This window comes from Acomys russatus, chromosome 6 (assembly GCF_903995435.1).
Source record: "Acomys russatus chromosome 6, mAcoRus1.1, whole genome shotgun sequence".
In the NCBI taxonomy this organism is placed as follows: domain Eukaryota; kingdom Metazoa; phylum Chordata; class Mammalia; order Rodentia; family Muridae; genus Acomys; species Acomys russatus.
In genome coordinates, this window is record NC_067142.1 from 83,632,473 (window position 1) to 83,653,480 (window position 21,008).

The 21,008-nt window shown below is 43.1% G+C and overlaps 1 protein-coding gene across 1 annotated transcript in view; it reads right to left on the bottom strand.

Annotated features, from left to right (window-relative positions):
* Positions 1-853: 853 nt before the first annotated feature.
* The window catches only part of Cenpf (centromere protein F), a 44,589-nt gene continuing 24,434 nt past the window's right edge, over positions 854-21,008 (bottom strand). Inside the window, exons 11-18 of the mRNA XM_051148123.1 lie at positions 20,268-20,403; positions 15,143-18,483; positions 10,855-13,680; positions 9,464-9,620; positions 8,962-9,117; positions 7,629-8,105; positions 5,970-6,148; positions 854-1,420 (exon numbers count right to left, since the gene is read on the bottom strand). Coding sequence (XP_051004080.1) covers positions 1,217-1,420; positions 5,970-6,148; positions 7,629-8,105; positions 8,962-9,117; positions 9,464-9,620; positions 10,855-13,680; positions 15,143-18,483; positions 20,268-20,403 — 7,476 coding nt within the window. The 3' untranslated portion in view covers positions 854-1,216. The remainder of the gene's footprint in view (positions 1,421-5,969; positions 6,149-7,628; positions 8,106-8,961; positions 9,118-9,463; positions 9,621-10,854; positions 13,681-15,142; positions 18,484-20,267; positions 20,404-21,008) is intronic.

The window sequence follows — 21,008 nt, forward strand, 5'->3', positions numbered from 1 at the left end:
TAGCCTGACCTCGGCACTGAAGCACATGGTGGCCTTGGGCCGGCTTGGGACTGTGCCAGCACATGAGCAAGCACCGCAGGAAAGGAGAGAGCAGGGTATCACTTTGAGGAGATGGCTACCATTCGGCTTGACGCTAGTGGTGTATCTTCCAGCAGTGGAACCATCTGCAGGAGGCAGTTTTAAAATCCAAAGTGACTGTTTGTGCAGGTCTGAATACCAATATGAAATGAAAGCCAAGAACCAATTATCTACTACTAACTTAAATCCTGACAAACCTTTTACCCTTCTTCAAGGGCACAGAGGTTCAGTCAAATGTTTTTATTTGACACAGGTCAAGACGCCACCCTCTTTTCAAGCCCTGTTATCAACAGACAGATGGAAACCTCCATTCTTGAACCTTTGCTAATGTGATTTAATGAGCACACGATATCAGATACCAGCCATCTGTATGGCCAACATTCTAAAGTATGCCTCAAATTCCATAAGTGGGCTGGTATCATGTATTCAAAGATATGTGTCACTTGTTCAAACATTTTTATTTTTATGGGAGGTGATTTTAGTTAGCATGACATAGGTAGTGCCACCAGTCACAATGTTTTTATATTTAGGAACTAATTTTTACAAAAAAATAAAATAAAATAAAAGTTTTATGAGAACATATTTTAATATATAACCAGACACAGCAATGTATACCAAAGAACTATGAAGACTTTAACATGAAAACAGTAACAGTAAACATGACATACACCACTGTTGAGGTGTCTGAAATCATGCCCCAACGCCTCCTACACATTATGTACAGGTTACATGAGCAGGAAGTTACAGAACACACAAGAAGAATGAACATACCACATGTATACAGGCTCTCCTTGTTATACTCAGCTCAAATTCTCGATCTACAGCTGTTTCATACCTAACGATGTACACGGGAAGATCCTAAGTGAGATCGCTGCAGGGCTGTCTCCTGTGAACTGCACACACAGACAAAGCACTTAGCTGCGGCAGCCCTCCACCCCACCACGAGCACTGACTCTCCTGGTTAGGAAGAAGGACTGCCCGGCAATAGGCGCTTTCTAACTTTTCCAGCCTTACATATGGGAGACCTGAAGACCACGCAGGGAGCCAGGTATTCTCCAGTGATAAAGCGCTCTTGGCTCAGGGCAAGTCCCCAAAGACAGGCTCATTTGAAGACTGCCCCTTTCAGGTCCCTGACATCTCACTGGACCCGGCAGTTTTCGCTGCTGGCAGGGTGGGGCCCAGCAGCTGGGCTGGAGGCAGGGTAGCCCCGCTTGGCCCTCAGGCCCTCCCTGGGGCTCTCTGCAGAGTTTCTGCGAGAAACATTAGTGGCTGTGAGAGACTTCGCTGGGAGTTCTGGGAAGGCAGTGTGTGAATCCTCCGAGCTCTGCTGAACAACCTGGACCTGCAACATACATAATCTGTTAGAGGTTCAAAAGTCACATTCACATTTTTCGGTGGTTGTCATTGTTTTGTTTTGTGTGGGACTGAACCAAGGGCATTACACACGCTAGACAAGTGGCCCACCACTCAGCTACAGTCCCAGCCCTATTTTTAATTGTGATCCTCCTGTCTCAGCCTCCTCTCTAGTAGACTTAGAGGTCTACACAGCCAGGCCTGGTCATGCTCACACTCACAAGAGATTAAGCTGAGACACCCACTACCCTGGGGCCAGCTCTTCTGTGAGAAGCAGGGACCACAGTCTTAATACTGTCCTCTCTGAAAGCAGGAGGCACCACAAGAGATAAAACATCAGACACGGCCTATAACAAGTCCCAGGCTGCTCTTGACACCACTGGTGGCCAGAGCCCTGCTCTCAAGCAAGTGTGGCATTCAGAACAGAAGGCAAATGGTTTGAAGACAAAGACTGCATCTTATTTACCTACACTTAGTCTTTTTTTCACTTTGTTCACTTTACATCTCGGACTGTAGTCCCCTTCCTCCTCCCCTAGTCCTCAGCAAGGGGAGCCCTCCTCCCCTACCATTTGACCTCAGCCTATCAAGTCTCATCTGGACTACCTGTATCCTCTTCCTCTGTGGCCTGGCAAGGCCGCTCTGCCAGGGTGAAGTGATCAACGTGCGAGGCCAAAATCCATGTCAGAAGCAGCCCCTACTCCCCATATTATGGGACCCACAAGGAGACGGAGCTGCCTATCTACCACATCTGAGCGGAGGTCTAGGTCCTCGCCATGCACAGTCCTTGGCTGGTGCATCAGTCTATGCGGCACCCCCTCCTCCACCTGGATTTGTTGGCTCTATGGTCTCCTTGTGGAGCTCCTGCCTTCCAGGTCCTTCTATCCCCCAACTCTTCCATAAGACTCCCTGTGTTCCACCCTGCAGTTTAGTTGTGAGCATCAGCACTTGCTTGGATCCCCTGCTGGGCACATCCACACAGATGCTGAGGCACATAGCCAAAGTGTAGGTAAATAAAATGCATAACCTGCCTCATTGGTCCTGAATCCCTGTTGCATTCACAATAAGTGTAATACAGATGTATACAACTGACTTCAGAGGGAAAAACTGCATTTAGAATATGCCAAACACCCAGGACCCATATCGAAGTGTAAATCACTCTCTTAACAGTGTTGTTTCCAAACTAGATTTGGAAGACAATCATCTAATAATGAAATCCAGAAAGAGCAAATGCCCCATGTCGTTCTGTCTTTCAGATGAAAGAGATTATACCAGAAAACAAATTTTAAGAAATGGTTAAGATGTAGGCGTTGAGTCAAAATTTATGACATCTAGGATAGTGAGGAAATATAAGAGATGAGAATAAGATAAAGAAGGGCTGGGGAGGAGGCTGCTAGTCCAGTGCCTACAATGTCAACGCGAGGCTCCACCACGTAAAAAGGCATGACAGTGCTCTAGGGACGGCGGCTCAGCAGCCTCGTCTAGCGAGTGAGCTCCAGACCAGTAAGAGACCTTGTCTCAAAATCAGGTGAAAGACAAGGAAAAACAAATACAAGAAGTGAATGGCAAAATGGAAATTTCATGTACAAGACTCTCAGAAGAAAACAGACAACAAAGTGAGAGACACGAGATCAGCTGAGCCCAGGAACTGAAGACCAGCTTGCACAATAGTGAGATGCAGCTAAAAACAAAACAACTAGTCATCTAGTGCCTAGTGGCCCAGGCTGGAGCCCTGACACTTGAGAGGCTGATGGTAGAAGATGGCCACTTTCAAGGCATGCTTCAACTTACTACAGAGTCAATTCAGGCCAACCAGGCAACTTAGCAAGACATTGTCTTAAAATAAAGATAAAGGAGGGCTGGGGATGGAGCTCAGTGGTAGAAAATCTGCCTAAACGCATGAAACCTTATGTTCAATTCTACTCAGTACTGCACCACACTCCTCAAATACAGATAGGTCTTCAATCTGGTATCCCAAAAATAACTACCTGACAGACACTCACTCCTAAGTGAGATTACAGGTAATGTTCTGAAACAAGAACAGGAGGTTATTTCCCACTCACGCTCTTCCTACAGAAAGCATGGGACTGGGAGTGGCAGCTAGATGCTTCGCATTACAACCCACAGTAAAGCTGGCCTGCAAATAAATCAAGCCCCTAGAAAGCCTGCTCCTGTCTCAGACCATGAGCACAGGACACTGGAAAACCAGCAGCCAAGGACCAGGAGTTGGCAAGAAGTTACCATCTGTGAGAAGTTGAAGAGAAGAATGTTTTATTGATTCTATTTTTTTTTCTTTTAAAGAGAAGCAATGATACCAAGACAAGGGTGTCCCTTGAATCCATGAGTCACATCAGGAAGGAGGAAAGGAGGGAAGCAGAGACAAGGAACTGAGGTGGCCACCCTAACACGTGACTGCAGCACACTCCTTGGCTGTCCCTGACATGAATGAGTCAGTTACTCTGTGGTCAGAATGTGAAGAACGGGTGTGATGTTCATACAGACGCTGGCTTCTGTGTGGTGTGTGACCAGGCAAGGGCCTGAGCCTATCAGACAGCGCACTGCCCGTCTTACAGCAATGTCTGCAGCCAGAATGGGGACAGGATAGACGTGGTGGCTCGGCGGAAATGAATCCTACTGGGGGGAGGGGGAGAATGTAATGTTAAGTGACCCTATGCCCAAGGCATCACTACCACCCATGGCGGCCCTTACACTTTACAGAGGCCAGCCCAGTAAGCAGCACCACTCAGGGAATCAAGTATATAAACACCAGCTCCTTTGTCTCCAGCAGATAAGGATTTCTTCACCTCAGTGACATAATAAACGGAGCAATGCATCCAATGCATTTTCCCCATTTTTTCCTACCTTGAACTCATCAGTGATTAATAAATAACATAAGAAGTTGCCTCAAACACAAATTTCACCTTAGGGGAGAAGTTATAGTTTTGATTCTCAAAACCTTGTTCTGTTTTTTTTTAAGCTAACCGATGCAACATGCTTATAAGTATTTTCAACAGAGCACCTCAGAAAATTCTGACTTAAACTGAAAATGGCTAGGCTAAGTTTTTAAAATGTGAATCTAATCATAAAGTCTCCTAAACTCTCTTTTCAAGAGGACCCCCTGCTATCCTTCAAGTGCACAAAATTGCTTTGTAATTCATAACTGCTGGTGCCGCCTGGACTGCATGTAGCTAATGTAGAGAACACAAATCCGTAGGAAACCATGGTTACTACTCTGTGCCAGCAGGCTCCACAGCAGTGGGCAGTGTAGGCCCCCTAGTGTGCACAGGCTTTCTCCTAGGTGATAAATCTGAGCACCACACATGCAAACTGCTCTTACCATCAAATCCTTATAAAAGGAAATAAATAAATAAATGCCCTGTGGTGACTTCATAGGACAGTTTCTTATCTTTATAAAAATCTAATTAACTCACTTCACGATAACACTCACAGGTCCATTCTCACAAGCTATGAGAAAACATATCACAAGATTTAACTGTGTACAGAACTCTCACAGCAATCAAAACAAACCATCTGCAATGTACTGCTATTCTGATACAAATAATCAGAATATTTCTTAATCCTGGTGTACAAAGTCCTGAGAGCTGTGCTCACTCGTGTAACAGCCATGTCACACAGGAGCCACTACACTTGTGACAAGCTTTTTTTATTTTTTATTTTTTTGCTACTTGAATGTTATCAAATGGCATACTTAAATTCTGAGAGGTGAGCAAAGTAACATCGCAACATTTTAAAACTTCCTGAAGTTACTCCAGAAATTTCCAAGAGGGTTCCCATGGTTCCTAGTTGCACAAGAGAGGTGTGAAGATGGGGAAGTTTGCATCCTTCCTGAATGTCACCTTCTTCACTCTTTTTACAACACTGTAGTATACGAGATCAGTAATAAAAACCGAGTTAAGTAAGACGGGGACACAGTTTAGTTAGTAGAGTGCTTGCCTGGCACACAAAGCATATATGGGGGTGCGGATGCTCATCTACAATGACAGCACTCAGGAAGTGGAGGCAGGAAGATCAGGAGTTCAAGGCCATTCTTGGTGACCTAGTAAGTTCAAGGCAAGGTTGAGATTTAGAAATTAAAGTTAATAAAGACACACGTACTTGTGTGCAGAAATGGTGCTGCTAGTATGAACTGCAGTATTAGAAATAAACATGAGCCGAGCAAATACTTTCCATCTTTTGCACAGTGTAGAGGATAAAAGGCATAGAGAATGAGGAGCTTTGACGGGAGAGGGCAGATGGATAGTGTGAAAAGTCTCAACAGTGACCAAATCTGAACTGTGCTCCAGAGGAGAACACCCTCTGTAAACCACTGAAGCCACGCTTGAAACTCTCTGACAAATGCACTTGGGTCCCGTAACACCACCACTTCCCAGAAAGCTCTTTACCAGCAGCCCTTTGGGCAGAGGATGAGATCAGGCATCAGGAAACTGATGTGGATCCTTGCACTTGCTCACTTAGGGCCCTCCAACCCCAGGCCAGCTAACAGACTTCCAGGCAGGCAGGAAGTGACATTCACAGATTACCTTTTGTGATCTGCTGCCACCAGCTGTTGGTTTTGAGGACTCTGTAATATTTTCTTTGCCCAGAGTTGAGGAGGATCCCACTAACTTCTGTGCAGCAAGGCGGGGGCTGGTCCTGGTAGCCATGGTTGTTCTCCTCAGGATATATGGGCTCGTCTTTCCTGTCGGGATATCAGCAAACCCTAAGGGCAAAAGAGCAGTTTGTCAGTAATGGCATGCATTAGGGACTCTGTTCTGCTTTAGCTGTGCTAGCAATGGAGTTCAGGTGCTTGTGCATGTACAGTTTCAACAGTAATAAAATAACTACAAAACATAGTTTCTCCTCAGCCACAGAAAACAATATACTAAACTTCATAATTGCCTTGGTGATCATCAAATGAATCAGAAAAATAGCAGGTTATTCATTAGAAAGATAGAAGATATAAAAGATATCACAATGGGGAAACAGAGTCAAAGAGAATCACATCATATCTTTAAAAGAAAGAAGGAAAATCGCCAGACGTGGTGGCGCACGCCTTTAATCCCAACACTTCAGAGGCAGAGGCAGATGGATGGATCACTGTGAGTTCTAGCCAGTCTGGTCTGCAAAATGAGTCTAGGACAGCCATGACTACACAGAGAAAACCTGTCTCAAAAAAATTAAAAAAAAATAAAAAGAAAGAAATTTTGCTTCTTCTACATGGTTGAATTACTTTGCATTCTAAGATAGGCAGGGCATTTAATACAATGGAACTGGGGTGGGGAAAGGCCAGCTCTTGTTTGAAGAGGGAAAACATAAACCTAACAGTGACTTTAGGCCACCTGTCCCTGGTAGAGTCAGGCAGGTGCACAGGCTGGACTTCCTAAGAGTGTCTTTGTATTTGCTTCCACTGTCACCTTCCAGGAAAGGAACTGAGCTGACTGGTGGTGAGATGGCCAGCTAGCTGCCGAGACACTAAAAGACATCCCAGGGCAGTGCACAGCTGTTCAACCTAACTACCGAGAAGCTAGAGACCGATGGCTGGATAAATACTTTGGAACCACAGTTCCTCAGAACATAGCTCCTCTAATCAGGAGTGTAGGGCAGAAGATCCAAACTGCTGTAGATTTATTTAAAAACAAACAAACAAAGCTATGTGGCTGAAGCTGGGCATGGGAGCGCATGTCTACAATCCTAGCACAAAAATGCTTCAAAATGGAGACCAGCCTGAACTACATAGTAAGATTCTGTCTCAAAATATCAAAAGAATTAAAAAACCAAAGACTAAGTTAATAGAGAAAAAAAATCTCCTTGTGATTTCTGAAACTGCACCAAGAGCGTTGGAAGCCCTAAACCTTGCCTCAGGGTCATGCACCAGCGCACTCACACGCTCAGGAAAGTAAAAGCTGACCAATAAAGGAATTCTAAAACAGACTCTCAGCAGTCACTTCCCAAGTCTTTCTGTAGTGCTGTAGTTCATCTTAGTGATTTATGTCACAAATTTAAAAAGGAACTAGTCTCTCCAGGCAGTGAGCTATTATTCAATAATTTTAAAACGTAAAAAGATTTCTATTTTTCCACATGCTAATTTTTATATGAAATCTCAAAATCCCATTTTAATGCAAGGAACTGAACAAGGGCCACATGACCTACCAGTGGGCTGCACCCTCAGCCCTTTGAATCTGCATGTAAATGCTGCCTACCTTTCTTGACGACTTCTGGGAGTCCTTCTGGCTCAAACCCAGTCTCCTCCTGATCATCAGCAAGGTGAGCACTACTACTGACCACTTTCCTGCTCTTTTTAGAAGATGTCTCTGGTGTAGAAGCTGTTGTCCCATTACCATTCTCCCAAATGCCACTGGACCTTTGCCTCTTGCCTGAAGTTTTATTTTGGACCAATGTTGACTTCTTCTGACTGACAGAAGCAGTTAGAGACGGTCCTGGAAGTGAAGAGGTCAGCAGAGGAGAACTCTGGAGATGCTGTCTGGACTGCGGTGAACTCAGCCGAGCAACCTGTATTTCTAGTATCTCTTTGGCTTTCTCCAACTCTTCGTGGCTTATAAGCAGGGAGCAGTACTTCTCCAAGTACTTATCTGCTTCCTTGATTTTTTCTTCAAGAGTCTCTTTCAGCTCCTTGTTCTCAGCCAATAATTCATCTACATTACCATCTACGACAGAACCTGTGGAAACCACGGTGACACATCACACACAAGTTGCTGCTGCCCCATTAATAATGAGCACTTCCCAGCACATAACCCTTAAGCCTGTACCCTTGAATTTTTCCAGGAATGAAAGACCAAGAAACAGTCTAGTGGGTAACAGTTAAACTAAAACCCATCAACACTTAAACTCCCTTATAGAATTAATTACTAGAAGAGATCAAGCAAATTCACTTTTTATACTCTCCTTTTCCCAGCCCCGTTTTTTCCTGCTATAAATGAATAAGCAATATAACTCAGTAGTGATCATGAAGTCTGTTGTATGGTGTGGGGCACAGGTTCCAGCCTATGGATATTTAAGTCCCTAAAGACTGTGAAAGCATTTTGAGAGAATACAGGAACTGGCAGGTACGAATGCAGGACAAGCACCTCAAGGCAGGGCTCAGACAGTTTCCAGACGGCAGGAGTGACAATCACCTGATGAGGAACACTCTCAGATTCCCACTCAGTCACCCTTTTCAGTAGGCAGGACTGCTGAGCTGCCCTGTCACACATACCAGCCAGTGGCTGGAGAAAGCAGAGTGCAGTGGATAAAGTGGCACTGCTGTTTACCAATGAGCACAAAAAGAAAAGAAAAGAACTACACGACAGTACCAAACCAGCATACTCTTCGACTCATTACCAAAGGCACCATCAGGTTCCCCCACGGAAATAATTCTACGTCAAATCCCACAGTCAACATACAAGGTTAAGACCACAGTTGAGAAACTAGAAAATGCTACTAAAACACTACTAAAATACTTTTAAAAACTTAGCACACAACAAAACATTAAGGCCATTTTATGCACACACACAGAGCACCCCAGCTAGCACCCACTTGCTCTCTGCTTCTGTGCAGCTTCAAGCTGGGAGAGTTCTTTCTGCAAGGTTTTCTTTTCTCCTTCCAGCTGTTTACAGGATTTGAGCAACAACTTTATTTTCCCTTGAGCACGTTGGAATTCCTTCTCAAGCTTCTTCGTATATTTAAGATGGCCTACCTACAAAACATATAATTTCATTTAAAACCTTGCATTTCATTTTACAAGTATATAGGAAAAACAACTAAAGCATATTGAAGCATATAGTACCGTTATGTTTAAAACCTAACATCTAAAGATGCATAAAACAAACCCCTCCCTATCAGCTCCCTAAGTCCCCAGTGGGCAGTGTGGTTTGGATGGTTAATATGCCATGGCTCCTGGGCTCGTGGCAGTGTCAGATGCTGAAGATCACTACAGACCTTGGATCCAAAACCTGGAGCAAACTTTGAAACACTACAGAATGCCTTACAAAGACAACTGAAGAGCATTAGCAGGTCCTGACGCAGCCGCCATGGGAACTTACCTTGGTGCTCTGGAGCTCGTCGGCCAGCACCTTTAGTTCTTCAGTCAGACTAGTTGTCTCTTTGCTGAACTCTTCTTTCATCCTTGTTGTCTTCTGCCTCGTTTCATGCAGCTCCTTCTGCAGCTCTGCTTCCTTCTCAAGCATTGTGTTAACCTGCAATTGACTCCTCATCAGCTCTGGGTGGACTGCTGTGACTGAATTAACTATCCTTTCTTTAACAAAATAGAACCTGGCCCCCAATCAACTCAACAGGTGTTCTCAAACCCCACTAGTGAGCTCCCATTTTTTTCTCAGCAAAGATTTAAGACAGCAGTGAGAAAAGGGACAGATGATGCTCCTGAGTCTTAGGACCCTTCATACAAGTTTTAATTGAATTAACATCAGAGAATGTTTAGAGGGGTAATGAGTATCCATTGAAGAATTTTCTGTATTTAGGGCCTTAGATTTTTATCAGTTCTATTTTTTTTTTTTTATTAATTTATTCTTGTTACATCTCAATGTTTATCCCATCCCTTGTATCCTCCCATTCCTGCCCCCCCCCCTATTTTCCCATTCTTCCCCTCCCCTATGACTGTTCTTGAGGGGGATTACGTCCCCCTATATATTCTCATAGGGTATCAAGTCTCTTCTTGGCTACTTGCTGTCCTTCCTCTGAGTGCCACCAGGTCTCCCCCTCCAGGGGACATGGTCAAATGTGAGGCACCAGAGTACGTGAGAAAGTCATATCACACTCTCCACTCAACTGTGGAGAATATTCTGACCATTGGCTAGATCTTGGGACTTTTTATCAGTTCTTAAATCTACTAATCTCACAAAGCTACTGTAATCTGAAACATGCTAAAGATTACAGCTATAAAGGTACAAATCCTGGAAAATACAGTTGTAATAGACTTCATTTTTCTGGACATTTCTTTTTAATTATCTGTTGAGTAAAAAGTTTAATTTGAAGGAATCCCTTCAAGCTAATTTTACTCAAGCCACACCCTGGAAGCCATGTCCCACTGGTCCGAACCACAACATCTTTAGACATTCTTTCTCCTGAATGTGCAAAGGGTAGGGGATGCCTTCTGACCTCAAGCTATTACATTCTTGCCACAGTGGTTCTTAGATGGATAGGGGGATGTTTCTACCCTGATGAGCTTGAACTACAGATAATAACTTAGCACTGTATACATCAAGCCCAAGATCCCCCATGTGAAGAGGTCACATCAGAAATACAATCCAATTCACAAAAATGTCCCTTACACACACATCAGAGTGGTCACTGCTGCCTGAGCTGACTCAGTGTTCCTGTAGTCAAGACCCTATGAACACAAAGCAAGGGAACAATCTGGAAGTCCCTCCCTCCTGACCATACTTCCACATGGAAATAAGTAATGGCACTTACTCTTTCAACAAGTGCTAATTTCTCCATCTTCATCAATTCGAGTTCACGTTGTAAGCCCTTGTGGGAGGCCTGCAGTGCTTCTAAGGTACCCTGCACAGCACTGTTTTTGGCCTGCAGCACTTGCACCTTCTGCTCCAGCTCCACAGTCAGATTTCCCAGCTCTAGTTTCTGCTTCTGCCACAGTTGCTGTTCTCCTTCCACCTGGGAAAGTTTACACTCGAGCTGTTCTCGACCTTTCAGTTGATCTTCCAGTGTCCTTACCTCTTCCTCCGTCTTCTCTAGTTTCTGCTTGCCAGCTTCTACTTCTTGACTGAGGGCATTTACAGATGACTGAACAATAGCATACTGACTCTTGGCCTCCCCAAGGTCCTGTAGCAGCTGAGCCTTCTCACGTTCGAGAGTTCCTACTTGACTACTCAGCTTTTGCTCTTTGGTCTTATAGGCCTCTTGGTCATTGCACAAGGAAGCCACTGTCCCGTTTAGCTCCTGCAATTGAGTTTCAAGCATCTCCACTGTTATTCTGGATTCCTCTCTCATCTGTACTTTTTCTTGTTCTTTTTCTTTCAGTAAGTTTTCAATCGAAGAATTTATTGTTTCTAATTCAGATACTCGCTCTTGCTCTTTTTTAAATTCTTTGATGAGACGTTCATTTTCTGACTTTGCATTAGTAAGTTCTAACTCCAAGTCTCGGAGGTTTTGGGCCCTTCCTTGTATTTCTGATTTTAAAGTCTGTATCTCTGCTTTGGAGTTCTCAGCTTGGAGAATCACATGCTCTTTGTTTTCCTCTGAGAGCTGCAGCTCTCGCTCCAGGTTCTCAACTCTGTCCTTCAGCGAGTCTGCACGCTGCTCACTTCCCTTCAGTTGCTCCAGGATGCGGTGCTGCTTCCCCTCGGCAGCAGCTATATGAACCTTTAGCTTTTGAATGCTGCTTTTCAAGCGATGCACTTCCTCCCCTGGTTGGTCCAGACTCTGTTCCTGGGCCCTCAAGGTCTCGTGGTCATTACTCATGGCTGCTACTTCCTCATTGAGCTCTTTTAATTGTGTCTGAAGCATCAGCACTGCAGATTTAGAGTCTTCTTCCATCTGTACTCTGGCGTGCTCCTTTTCCTCTAACAGGCTTCTAAAGGAGGAGCACAGTCCATCTAATTCTGACACTTGACTTTGTTTCTCTTGCAGTTGCTTTGTTAGGTTTTCTCTTTCAGACTTAACTGTGACAAGGTCTGATTCCAAAGTCCTCAGGCTTTCGGCCATTTCATCCATTTGGGCCTTGAGGGCCTCCACCTCTGCCTTGGCATTCTCGGCATCAAGAATCACCAGCTCCTGGTTTTCTGCTGACATCTCCAACTCTCTCTCCAGATTCTCCACTTTATCCTTTAATGCGTCATTTTCACGTTGGCTTTCTTTCAGTTTCTCCTCAGCACTAAGGTGCTTCTTTTCATCTGCCTCAATGCGGACACTCAGTTTCTCGATGCCTCTTCTCAGCTGATGTACCTCCTCCTGGGTGGAGCTCAGCCGTGCTGCAAACTCACCTTTCTTCATGAGTGCTACCTCCAAGGCCTTGGAGATGGTCTGCTTCTCACATTCTGACTCAGTCAACTTGACCTCGAAGTTTTGAGACTCCTTGACCAGTAGTTCTTTCTCTTTATTCAGTTGTTCAATTTGGATTTCCAGGTCACCAACTGCCAACGATAATCCCTGTGAGTTATTCTGCAAATCCTGCAGCTGCTCCTGGAGATGAGCTTTGTCCTTTGCTAGCTCACTCACAGTAAAGGACAGAGTCTGAACGACTTCTGTCTTGTCCTTGACCTCAGACTCCAATGCTTCTATGTGAGCAAGGCTCTCGCTGCGCTGAGATTCCAGCTCTTCTATTTTCTCTTTCATCTTCTTAGACATCTGGTCCAGTGCTTTGCTTTCTTCTGACACAGTATCCAACTCTCCACGAAGCCTGTTTCTCTCACTTATGGCTGCAAACAGTTCCTCTTTAAGATCAACTACGAGCTTCTGCTTACTTGTAGTGTCTCTTTCTAAACACAGCTTCTCGGCTTGAACCACCTCTAAGTTAGCTTCCACAGAGAGGATGTGACGTTCAGTATCAGCTTTCTCACACTGGATCCTGGTCAGCTCCTTTTCCATAGCAAGGACCTTCTCCTTCCAGCTGTCCTCAGTGTTGGCTGTGTTATCTTCAGTGGCTTCCCTTAGCAGCTCACTTGCTCTCATGTCTAATTCTGAACTTGCTACTCTCGGGCATCCCTCCTGGTTACAGGGAACGGATTCCAATTTTTCCCTTAGGTCAGATTCATCCTTCTTTAGGTCCTTGACTATTTTTTCCAGTTGTGTGCATGTTTCCATCTTGATCTTTAACTGTACTTCCTGTAAGCTGAGTTTTGAATCTGCCTCTTTTATTTCATTTAGCAAACTTTCAATTTTTTTGTCCCAGTCCTCTACTGCAGGAAGTAATTGCAAATTCTCATTTGATGTGTCTTTCTGCAAATGGAGATTCTGGACCAAGCCCTGATCTTCCAGAACGTCCATGGGTACCAGAACATTAGGACTAGAAAACAATTCAGAAATGCATTCTGAATAGCCCTGGGTTTTGTCCTCTGCTGTTGTCTCACAACTGGTCTCTGGGGACTGCTCCTCACACCCCTCTCCTGTGAGACGGGTAGTCTCAGTCTCAGTGACTGAAGTCTCTAGACAAAGGTCCTGTTGAACATCTTTATCACAGGTCAGATCAGAATCCTGCTTTGGTCCTATCTCCTCTGTTGTCTCTGAAATGTATACTTCTGATTCTTTTACCTCATAGCTATCATTTTGGCCCCGAACAGCCTGTAAACATAATGTAAACCAAGAAAGCGTCTTATTTTTCAGAAGAATCAAATCAGAATCAGTGATTTAACTCTGAGTTTATAGGAACTGCCCATACTGGTGCTGCGATGCATGCATAGCCTCCAAATAGCTCAGCTCTCATTACTTCGTTCCTTCTTGCTCCCTGTCTGGACAGTCAAAGCAGACATTCAGTGGGCTCTACCTATGTGTGACATACTGGGTAAGAGGTTCATCATAAGGATGAACCCTCCATGACATTTAACATGGAAATTACATCTTTCTTTCATCGCTTACAATGTTCTAGGAGGTTTAAGAGTAGTGTTTCTTTGTGATTATCAAATAAGAGGCTAACGAACTTCAGATAAAATGGTTAACATGATCCTCAGCACTCATGTAAGGGTATATGAGCAGACTCTCAGCCCAAAGACCCCATTCTAGTCGGCCCATTTTTGGATAAGTTTTTATCTCAACTTCACCTACAAAGTGGGACACTATGATTTTGACTATCCCTACCAGCACCTCAATATAACCTAGGACCTTCAAATCACAGAAGCAGAGTAAGACTCAAATTGTGCAACATTAGTACTTAAGCTGGTCAACTAGGAAAAAAAAAAACCTCAGAGGACTAAAGTATAAAGTAATCTTTAACTTAAATAACTGATACCATTGCAAGCTGCTAGAAATTAACATTTAAATAATTTCTTGTATCTAGCTTAATAACTGATGCTATAACATTTAAAATAGTCGGAAAGGCATGAAACAGCCTCCTTAACACATTACTCACTATTCTTAAGTTCTTAATATGTAAGTGTGCCTTATTAATTTCCAGTGAAAGTGTACGTGGTGGTTTGAATAGGAATGGTCCCCACACGCTCAAATATTTGAATGTTTGGTCACTAAAGAGTGGTATGACTTGACAGGGATTAGATGTGGCTTTGCTGGAATAAATGGGTCACTGAGGGGGTGGGGGTGGGCTTTGGAATTTTAAATGCTCAAGCCAGACCCAGTATCTGTCTGTCTCCCTCTCCCTCTCCCCCTCTCTCTTTCTCCTTCCTTCCCTTTCTCTCTCCCTGCCAATCTGGATGTAGAACTCTCAGCCACCATGATGATAACAGACTCAACTGCTGAGCTGTAAGCCAGCGTCATTAAATGTTTTCCTTTATAAGAGTTGCTGTGGCCATGGTGCCTCTTCATGGCAATACAACAGTGACTCAGGCAATATACATTCTAAAGACTTCCAGTTTCAGACTTTACAAAAATCTTTAGTGATTTTCCATAAAATATTTAAAACAAATCACAATAAACATTTATTCCTCAAATGAAGTTTCCTCACATCTTTGAGTCCTGTTGGCTCTGGGAATTTTTTGGCTAACTTTTCATTTATTTCACCCCAACAAACATTTGCTAAGTGTTTAACCAGGCGCGCACACAGAGGACCAGCACATACACCCCAGGTACTTACACTGTCCAAGTCAGGGCCAAGCAGGGACCTCGAGCTTAAGTCCAGCTCCTGCAGCTGGAGCCGGGCTACCTCGAGCTCAAGGGACAGGTTCTTTGTCTGCTGCTTCTCTTCTGCTAACTTGGACTCCATTTCCAAAGTGACGCTTGTCAGCTTCTGCTGCCACTGCTCCTTTTCTGACAAATACTGTTCCCTAAGGCAGCCAAGCTCTTTCCTTTCAGAGTTTAGTAACTGCTCTAGCTCTTGGATTTCTTTATCTTTCATAATCCCTTGACTCTCCATTTTCTCTTCTAGATTCTTGAGGGACTGCAAGTACTCCTGACACAGGCCTTCAAGTTCTTCAACGGTCCTCACAGAGGCAGGCGAGACTTCCTTCTCAGCCAGAGTCCCCTCCTCCAGACTGCTGTAGGACACCTCATCTATATTACAAGGATCTGCTGAAGCACTCTCTCCTAAACTTAGATAAGACGTGTCTCCAGTTTGTTCTGAAACAATTTTGTAAAAGGAAGCCTCTTTAAAATTTGTCAGACTAGGGCTGTCTGTCACATGGGGTGACAGTGGCAGAATATGCCCGTCCTCAGCCTCAGGCTTCCCCTCCTTTACCAAGTCACCCTGCAGGGTTCTTAGATTCATTGACAGGACAGTGTTTTCAGCTTTTAATGTGTCAACATAGGAACGCAGCACAGACATTTTAGAGCTCATCTCACAGTGCTGATCATGTAAAACTTTGTGTTCACTTTGTAAACAGGAGAATTTCTCCTGTAATTCAGCAAAGTGCATGCGGACTTCTTTGTTTGACAAAGTCATTTGTTCACAGAAATTGCCACTGTCCAAAGGAGTCAAGAGCCTAGATGTGTTGTGCTTATCATGAAACTCAACATCTGACTTATCTCTCATGAGCTCACTCTGGTTTCCACGGTTTACTATTTTCACTTCATTCACTGACTCCTCAACCTGTGCTGCCATTTTACCAGTTGCTGTGAGACACTCTGACCGTGAGTCATTCAGCTCAGACTCCAGTTGTAGCTTTTCCCCCTTCAGTACTTCGCACACTCTTCCCAGCTCACTCAGCTCATGCAGTGCTGTCTGGAGAGAGAGCTGCAAGTGTGCGTTCTCACTTTGGCTGGCTGACAGCTCGTGCAGCACTGACACATACTTTTCTTCTGCTTCTGTTTCACAGTCTTTAAGGCCAACCCTTGGCTGTAAGGGAGCATCCTGTGGACTCTCAGTTCCGAATTCTCCTCTAATTGTCTGTAACTCCTGCCACAGGTTCTTTTTCTCCTCCTCATTTTGGTCAAGCTTTATTTCCATCATTCTTATCAAAGCTTCTAGTTGTACCAGTTGTGCCTTGTAATTCTCTGGAGAAATGTCTTTGGTGTCAACATCCATCTGATACTGGGAACTACTCCTGGTTATCTCATCTTCTGTTGCTTTTACAGAGCTCTCAACTGGTTCTTCCTCGAGATGACACTGTCCATATTTAGTCTGCATTAACTCCATCAGTTGCTCACTCTCTTGTGGCAGGGTTCTAACTTCCTGTGGCTTATTTTGCTCTTCCTTTAAAGTCAAGCTTCCTTGCCTTAAGCCGTCAGCCTCACTCTTAGAATGGTTTTTCATGTTTGTCATCTCAGATCTCACAGTTTGTTGCTCTATCTCTAACACTAGCATTAATTTCCTATTTTGCTCTTCAGCAAAAGCTAATTTTTTAAAGAATTCTTGCTCTTCCTTTGCAAATGCTCCCTTTAGCTGGTCCAGTTCATTTTTCCTAGTCTCACAAAGAGCAGTGCACTCACTGAGCAAGCATTCTAACTTAGCATTGTTTTCTTGTGCTGTTTTGTAGTTTCCCCTGAGTTCTTCCAATGCAGTTTCTGTTTCTTCACATTGCTGTAATAACAACACTCGTTCTTGCTTGTACCGAGCGGACAGCTCTGCCACACAGCTTGCAGCCTCCTCATGCTTCCGGAACAGACTCGCCTTCTCCTGCTGTAAGGCCTCATTCACTTCCCTGAGAGCCCCATTGGCTTGGGTTAGCTCTTCAATGTCTTTTTTACTTAATGAGATGACAGAATTCATTTCCTTCTTTTCTGAGCTCAAGGTTTCAGATAAAAGTTGTAGCTCCTTCAGAGTGTCTTCAAGAAGACAGTTACTGGTCTTTAATTCTTGAATCTCTGTTTGCTCAGCTTCTAATTTTTCTTTCAAAAGTTGCAACTCTTTTTCCTTAATCTCAAGAGTTTCTAAAGTTTCAGCAACAATATTCTGATGAGCTGCACAGTCTTCCTGCAATTTATCGATGCACTGATTTGTTTCAGCCACAAAATTTTGATGAATCTGCTCTGCTTTAATTAGGTTTTCTTCTACTTCCCCTTTGATCCGTAGCAACTCTTCACACCGTTTTTGCAGATCCAAGTTCATCTGGTCTTGAGACGCCAATAGACTTTCAAGTGAACTGACTCTATTTTGTAAGACGGCTAGATTTTCTGGACTTCGGTCCCCTTCTACAGAACAGTCACCTCTTTCTGAATGTTCACTTCCTTGTTCCCCCATTAGATTTGCAGGGTGCTGTTCAGACGCCAAAGAAATTTCCCGATTACCCTCATCTGCCATGAGAGAAGACCCTCTGGATTTGAGCCAATCCCTCAGTGCCTCGTACTCACCATGCAGGTCTTGGTACTGCTGGTCTTTGGTCACTACTTCCTCTGACAGTAACTGAAGCTTAGACTCCAAACTTTCAACTTGCCTGGTGAGCTCATTAGCTTTTAAGCACTTATTTTCCATTTCCTTCTGATGCTTCTTATCCGAGTGCTCAGCTTTCTGCTGCAGTTCCAAGTAGGCTTGCTTCTGTGTCTCAAGCTCCACCATCATGTTGTCTACCGTGCTGTGGAGGGTTCTAATCTCCATGTTAAGGTTGTCTCTTTCAATCTCCAGTGTTCCTACTTTCTCACTATAGTCATGACTTTCTATTTGTTGTGTCTTGAGGCTGGCTTCTAAGTGGTTGATTTCACTCTGCAAGCCTTCTTTTTCTAATTCTACCTGATTTCTAAGTTTTTCATTTTCACTTTTCCAACACAAAAACTGATTTTTCTCTTCTTTCAACTCTTCACACTCTTTCTTTTTTAATTCCAAAGCACTCAGCAAAGCTTCGCATTCCTTTTCTATCTTGTTTAACTTATTCTTCAGTTGTTCAATGTGATGCTCCCTTTTCTTCAAGAGATCTTGACAACAGTCTCGCTGCCCTTCCAGATCAGCTAACGCAAGCTTCAGTTTCTCTACAGTTAGTGAGTTTTCTTGCTGATTTAGTTTTTCCTGAAGATCTTGTAACATGATTTCCTGAGAGGTATTCTTGGCTATTAAAACAAATGAACAAACACAAAGTTGTCAGTGTATATAACAAATACATAGTTCATAAGACTTTTATACTCTATCATTAGGGTGCAATTCAGTGGGAAAGAAGTTGCATAGCAAGTTTAGTCGATGGGTTCTATATATAAAATAAAAATTTAAACTCTAAGCTAGAAAGAGAAAAGTAATGAAATTAATAGACCATCACATCCTGTAAAACTTGACATTAATGCTGAAGTCCTTGAAAAAAATTCACCTAATAGTAACCTTATGACCTAAGTTTATACAAAGACAGAGAGAAAAATTTTAGTATAGTGATGTGTCTGATAATCTCTCAAGCAGCTTCATAAAAATGATATATAAAACAACAAGGAAGTTTAGAGTATTTAGAATTATTTCTTTTTTTAAAAATGTACAATGAATAGTTGTGAGCAAGAATGTCACCCATATTCCAACCCTTCCTTAGTAAGTGTAGTGAGAGGGGTTTGAGATTCATGTGGAAGCTCCCATCACCACCTTATTTTTGTCCTGACAGCCCTCTTTACTTGGCAATATTTTCACTAAGCAGCAATGAAAAGGCTTTTAGGGGTAAGAAGGAATAACTGAAAGCCTTTATAATAAATAATACAATCTAGGATATAATACAAGGTAGTACAAAATAAGTTATGCTCATTTCTAACCCACTACTTCAAACCTATCCAGTGAGAGTTGAAGGTTTGTGGAAGCCTGCTCTAAACACATTATTCTACTTTGCATGTGTGGGTCTCAAACAATGACACTTGATCAACCCTAAAAAATGACCAAGTCATAACACACTCTTATGGTTTTCCTTAGGAAAGCTCAAAACTGGTACCTCTTCCATCTTGGGGAAGAAAAGCAGTCTCAGGGATTCAGTTCTAACTACTTAGGAAAGTGAGGCAAGAGGATTACTTGAGTCCAGCCTTTAACAAAACCCAGTCTAAAACAAACAAAAAGAAAATGAAAATAAAAAAGCCATAGAAGTGTCACACACTTCTACGTCAGCAGGGTAGAGAAATTCTTCTTGCAAATATCTCAGGTTAAGAAAATATTATATAAAAGACAAGCTACAAATAAATGTGAAACAAATGATAGATTCATTTGCTATATACAACATAACTCTTTGGCTGTAACCCAGGAAGTAAAGTCATTTAGTCAAGTAAGCTATCAAAATACAATGGTCATTAAGGGTTTGAAAAACATGCATTTAATGTAGGATTTTTCCATTTCTAAGAGAAATGGTAATGAGAGAACAGCAGTCTATATGCAGCAAACACACTTGAGACATAAAGGATGGCACTCGAGGGTAAGAGCTGGCAGCGCTGCCAATGTAGTGTTATGTAGGAAATGTTTACCCTTCTGGTTTCACAACAGTGAAAACCATGTATTTGGGGAAGCAATGTGCTCTGATTTTTGAAAGTTCAACTATCATGCTGGAAACTGAGCAGTAAAAAGAAAACTTTGTCAAGTGCAGGGACACTTTGGGTGACTATAGGACAGGACAGAGGATTTCCTGATAGGCTGATGTCAGCCATCTTTCCTCATGGGAGTAAGACATAACAGATCTGGGTGGTTGAGGTGCCTCAGTGGGTAAAGGGGCTTGGTGCCAAGCCTGATAACCTGAATTTGATCACCCAGAGCCATACGGTGAAAGGACAGTTCTTTCGTCATATTGCCATCTTACACACACACCATGCACATTCACACAGACACACAGGAGAAGTAAATAGACGTAAAAAGGCTTATAGAACTCTAATGCCACTGCACTCACCTCGCATTTCTTCTGCGAAATTCTGGCTCTGACTCAAACACACTTTGACTTTACCAAGCTCTTCCTCCAGGTGGCAGACTTCTCTGGTCTTTTGCTCAGACTGACGCCTAATGAGACTGTTTTCCTTCTTTACTTCCTAAAAACAGATTTAGTTGTTTTAATCTAAACAAATGCTCAAGCAAGTCACCATTTCTGCCTTACTCAGGGTCCTTCACATTCATGTCTGTCTCAGCCAGAGATGAACTTTCCTTCCCAATATCCAGTCACATCATAAAAGCACATCCCAAATCTAAAGGCTATCTTTTATCTTCAGGAAGTAATGTTTCTTCAAACTTTCTGTTTGTTAAAGAGTTGGCTCAGAAGAAAAAGTATATTTATAAGATAATTAACAACAATAGTTTAGCCAGGCATGGTGGCACACACCTTTAATTCCAGCACTCGGGGAGGCAGAAGCAAGTGGATCTCTGTGATTTCGGGGCCAGCCTGGTCTACAAAGCGAGGCTAAGACAGCCAAGGCTACACAGAGAAACCCTGTCTCAGGGGGAAAAAGTTTCAGATTCCTATGAAACCAGATTGGTCAAAAATATCTTTGCAAAGATATGATGTGATACTAAGTCATAATGTTCCAAGAACAAATTTTTGCTTTTCACTGCAAAACCAGTGTAAGATTTACTATCACAAAGAGTGTCCAATTGGGTGAAATTTCCTTCTATAAGTGCTTTCATCAACAAAGCCTACAGT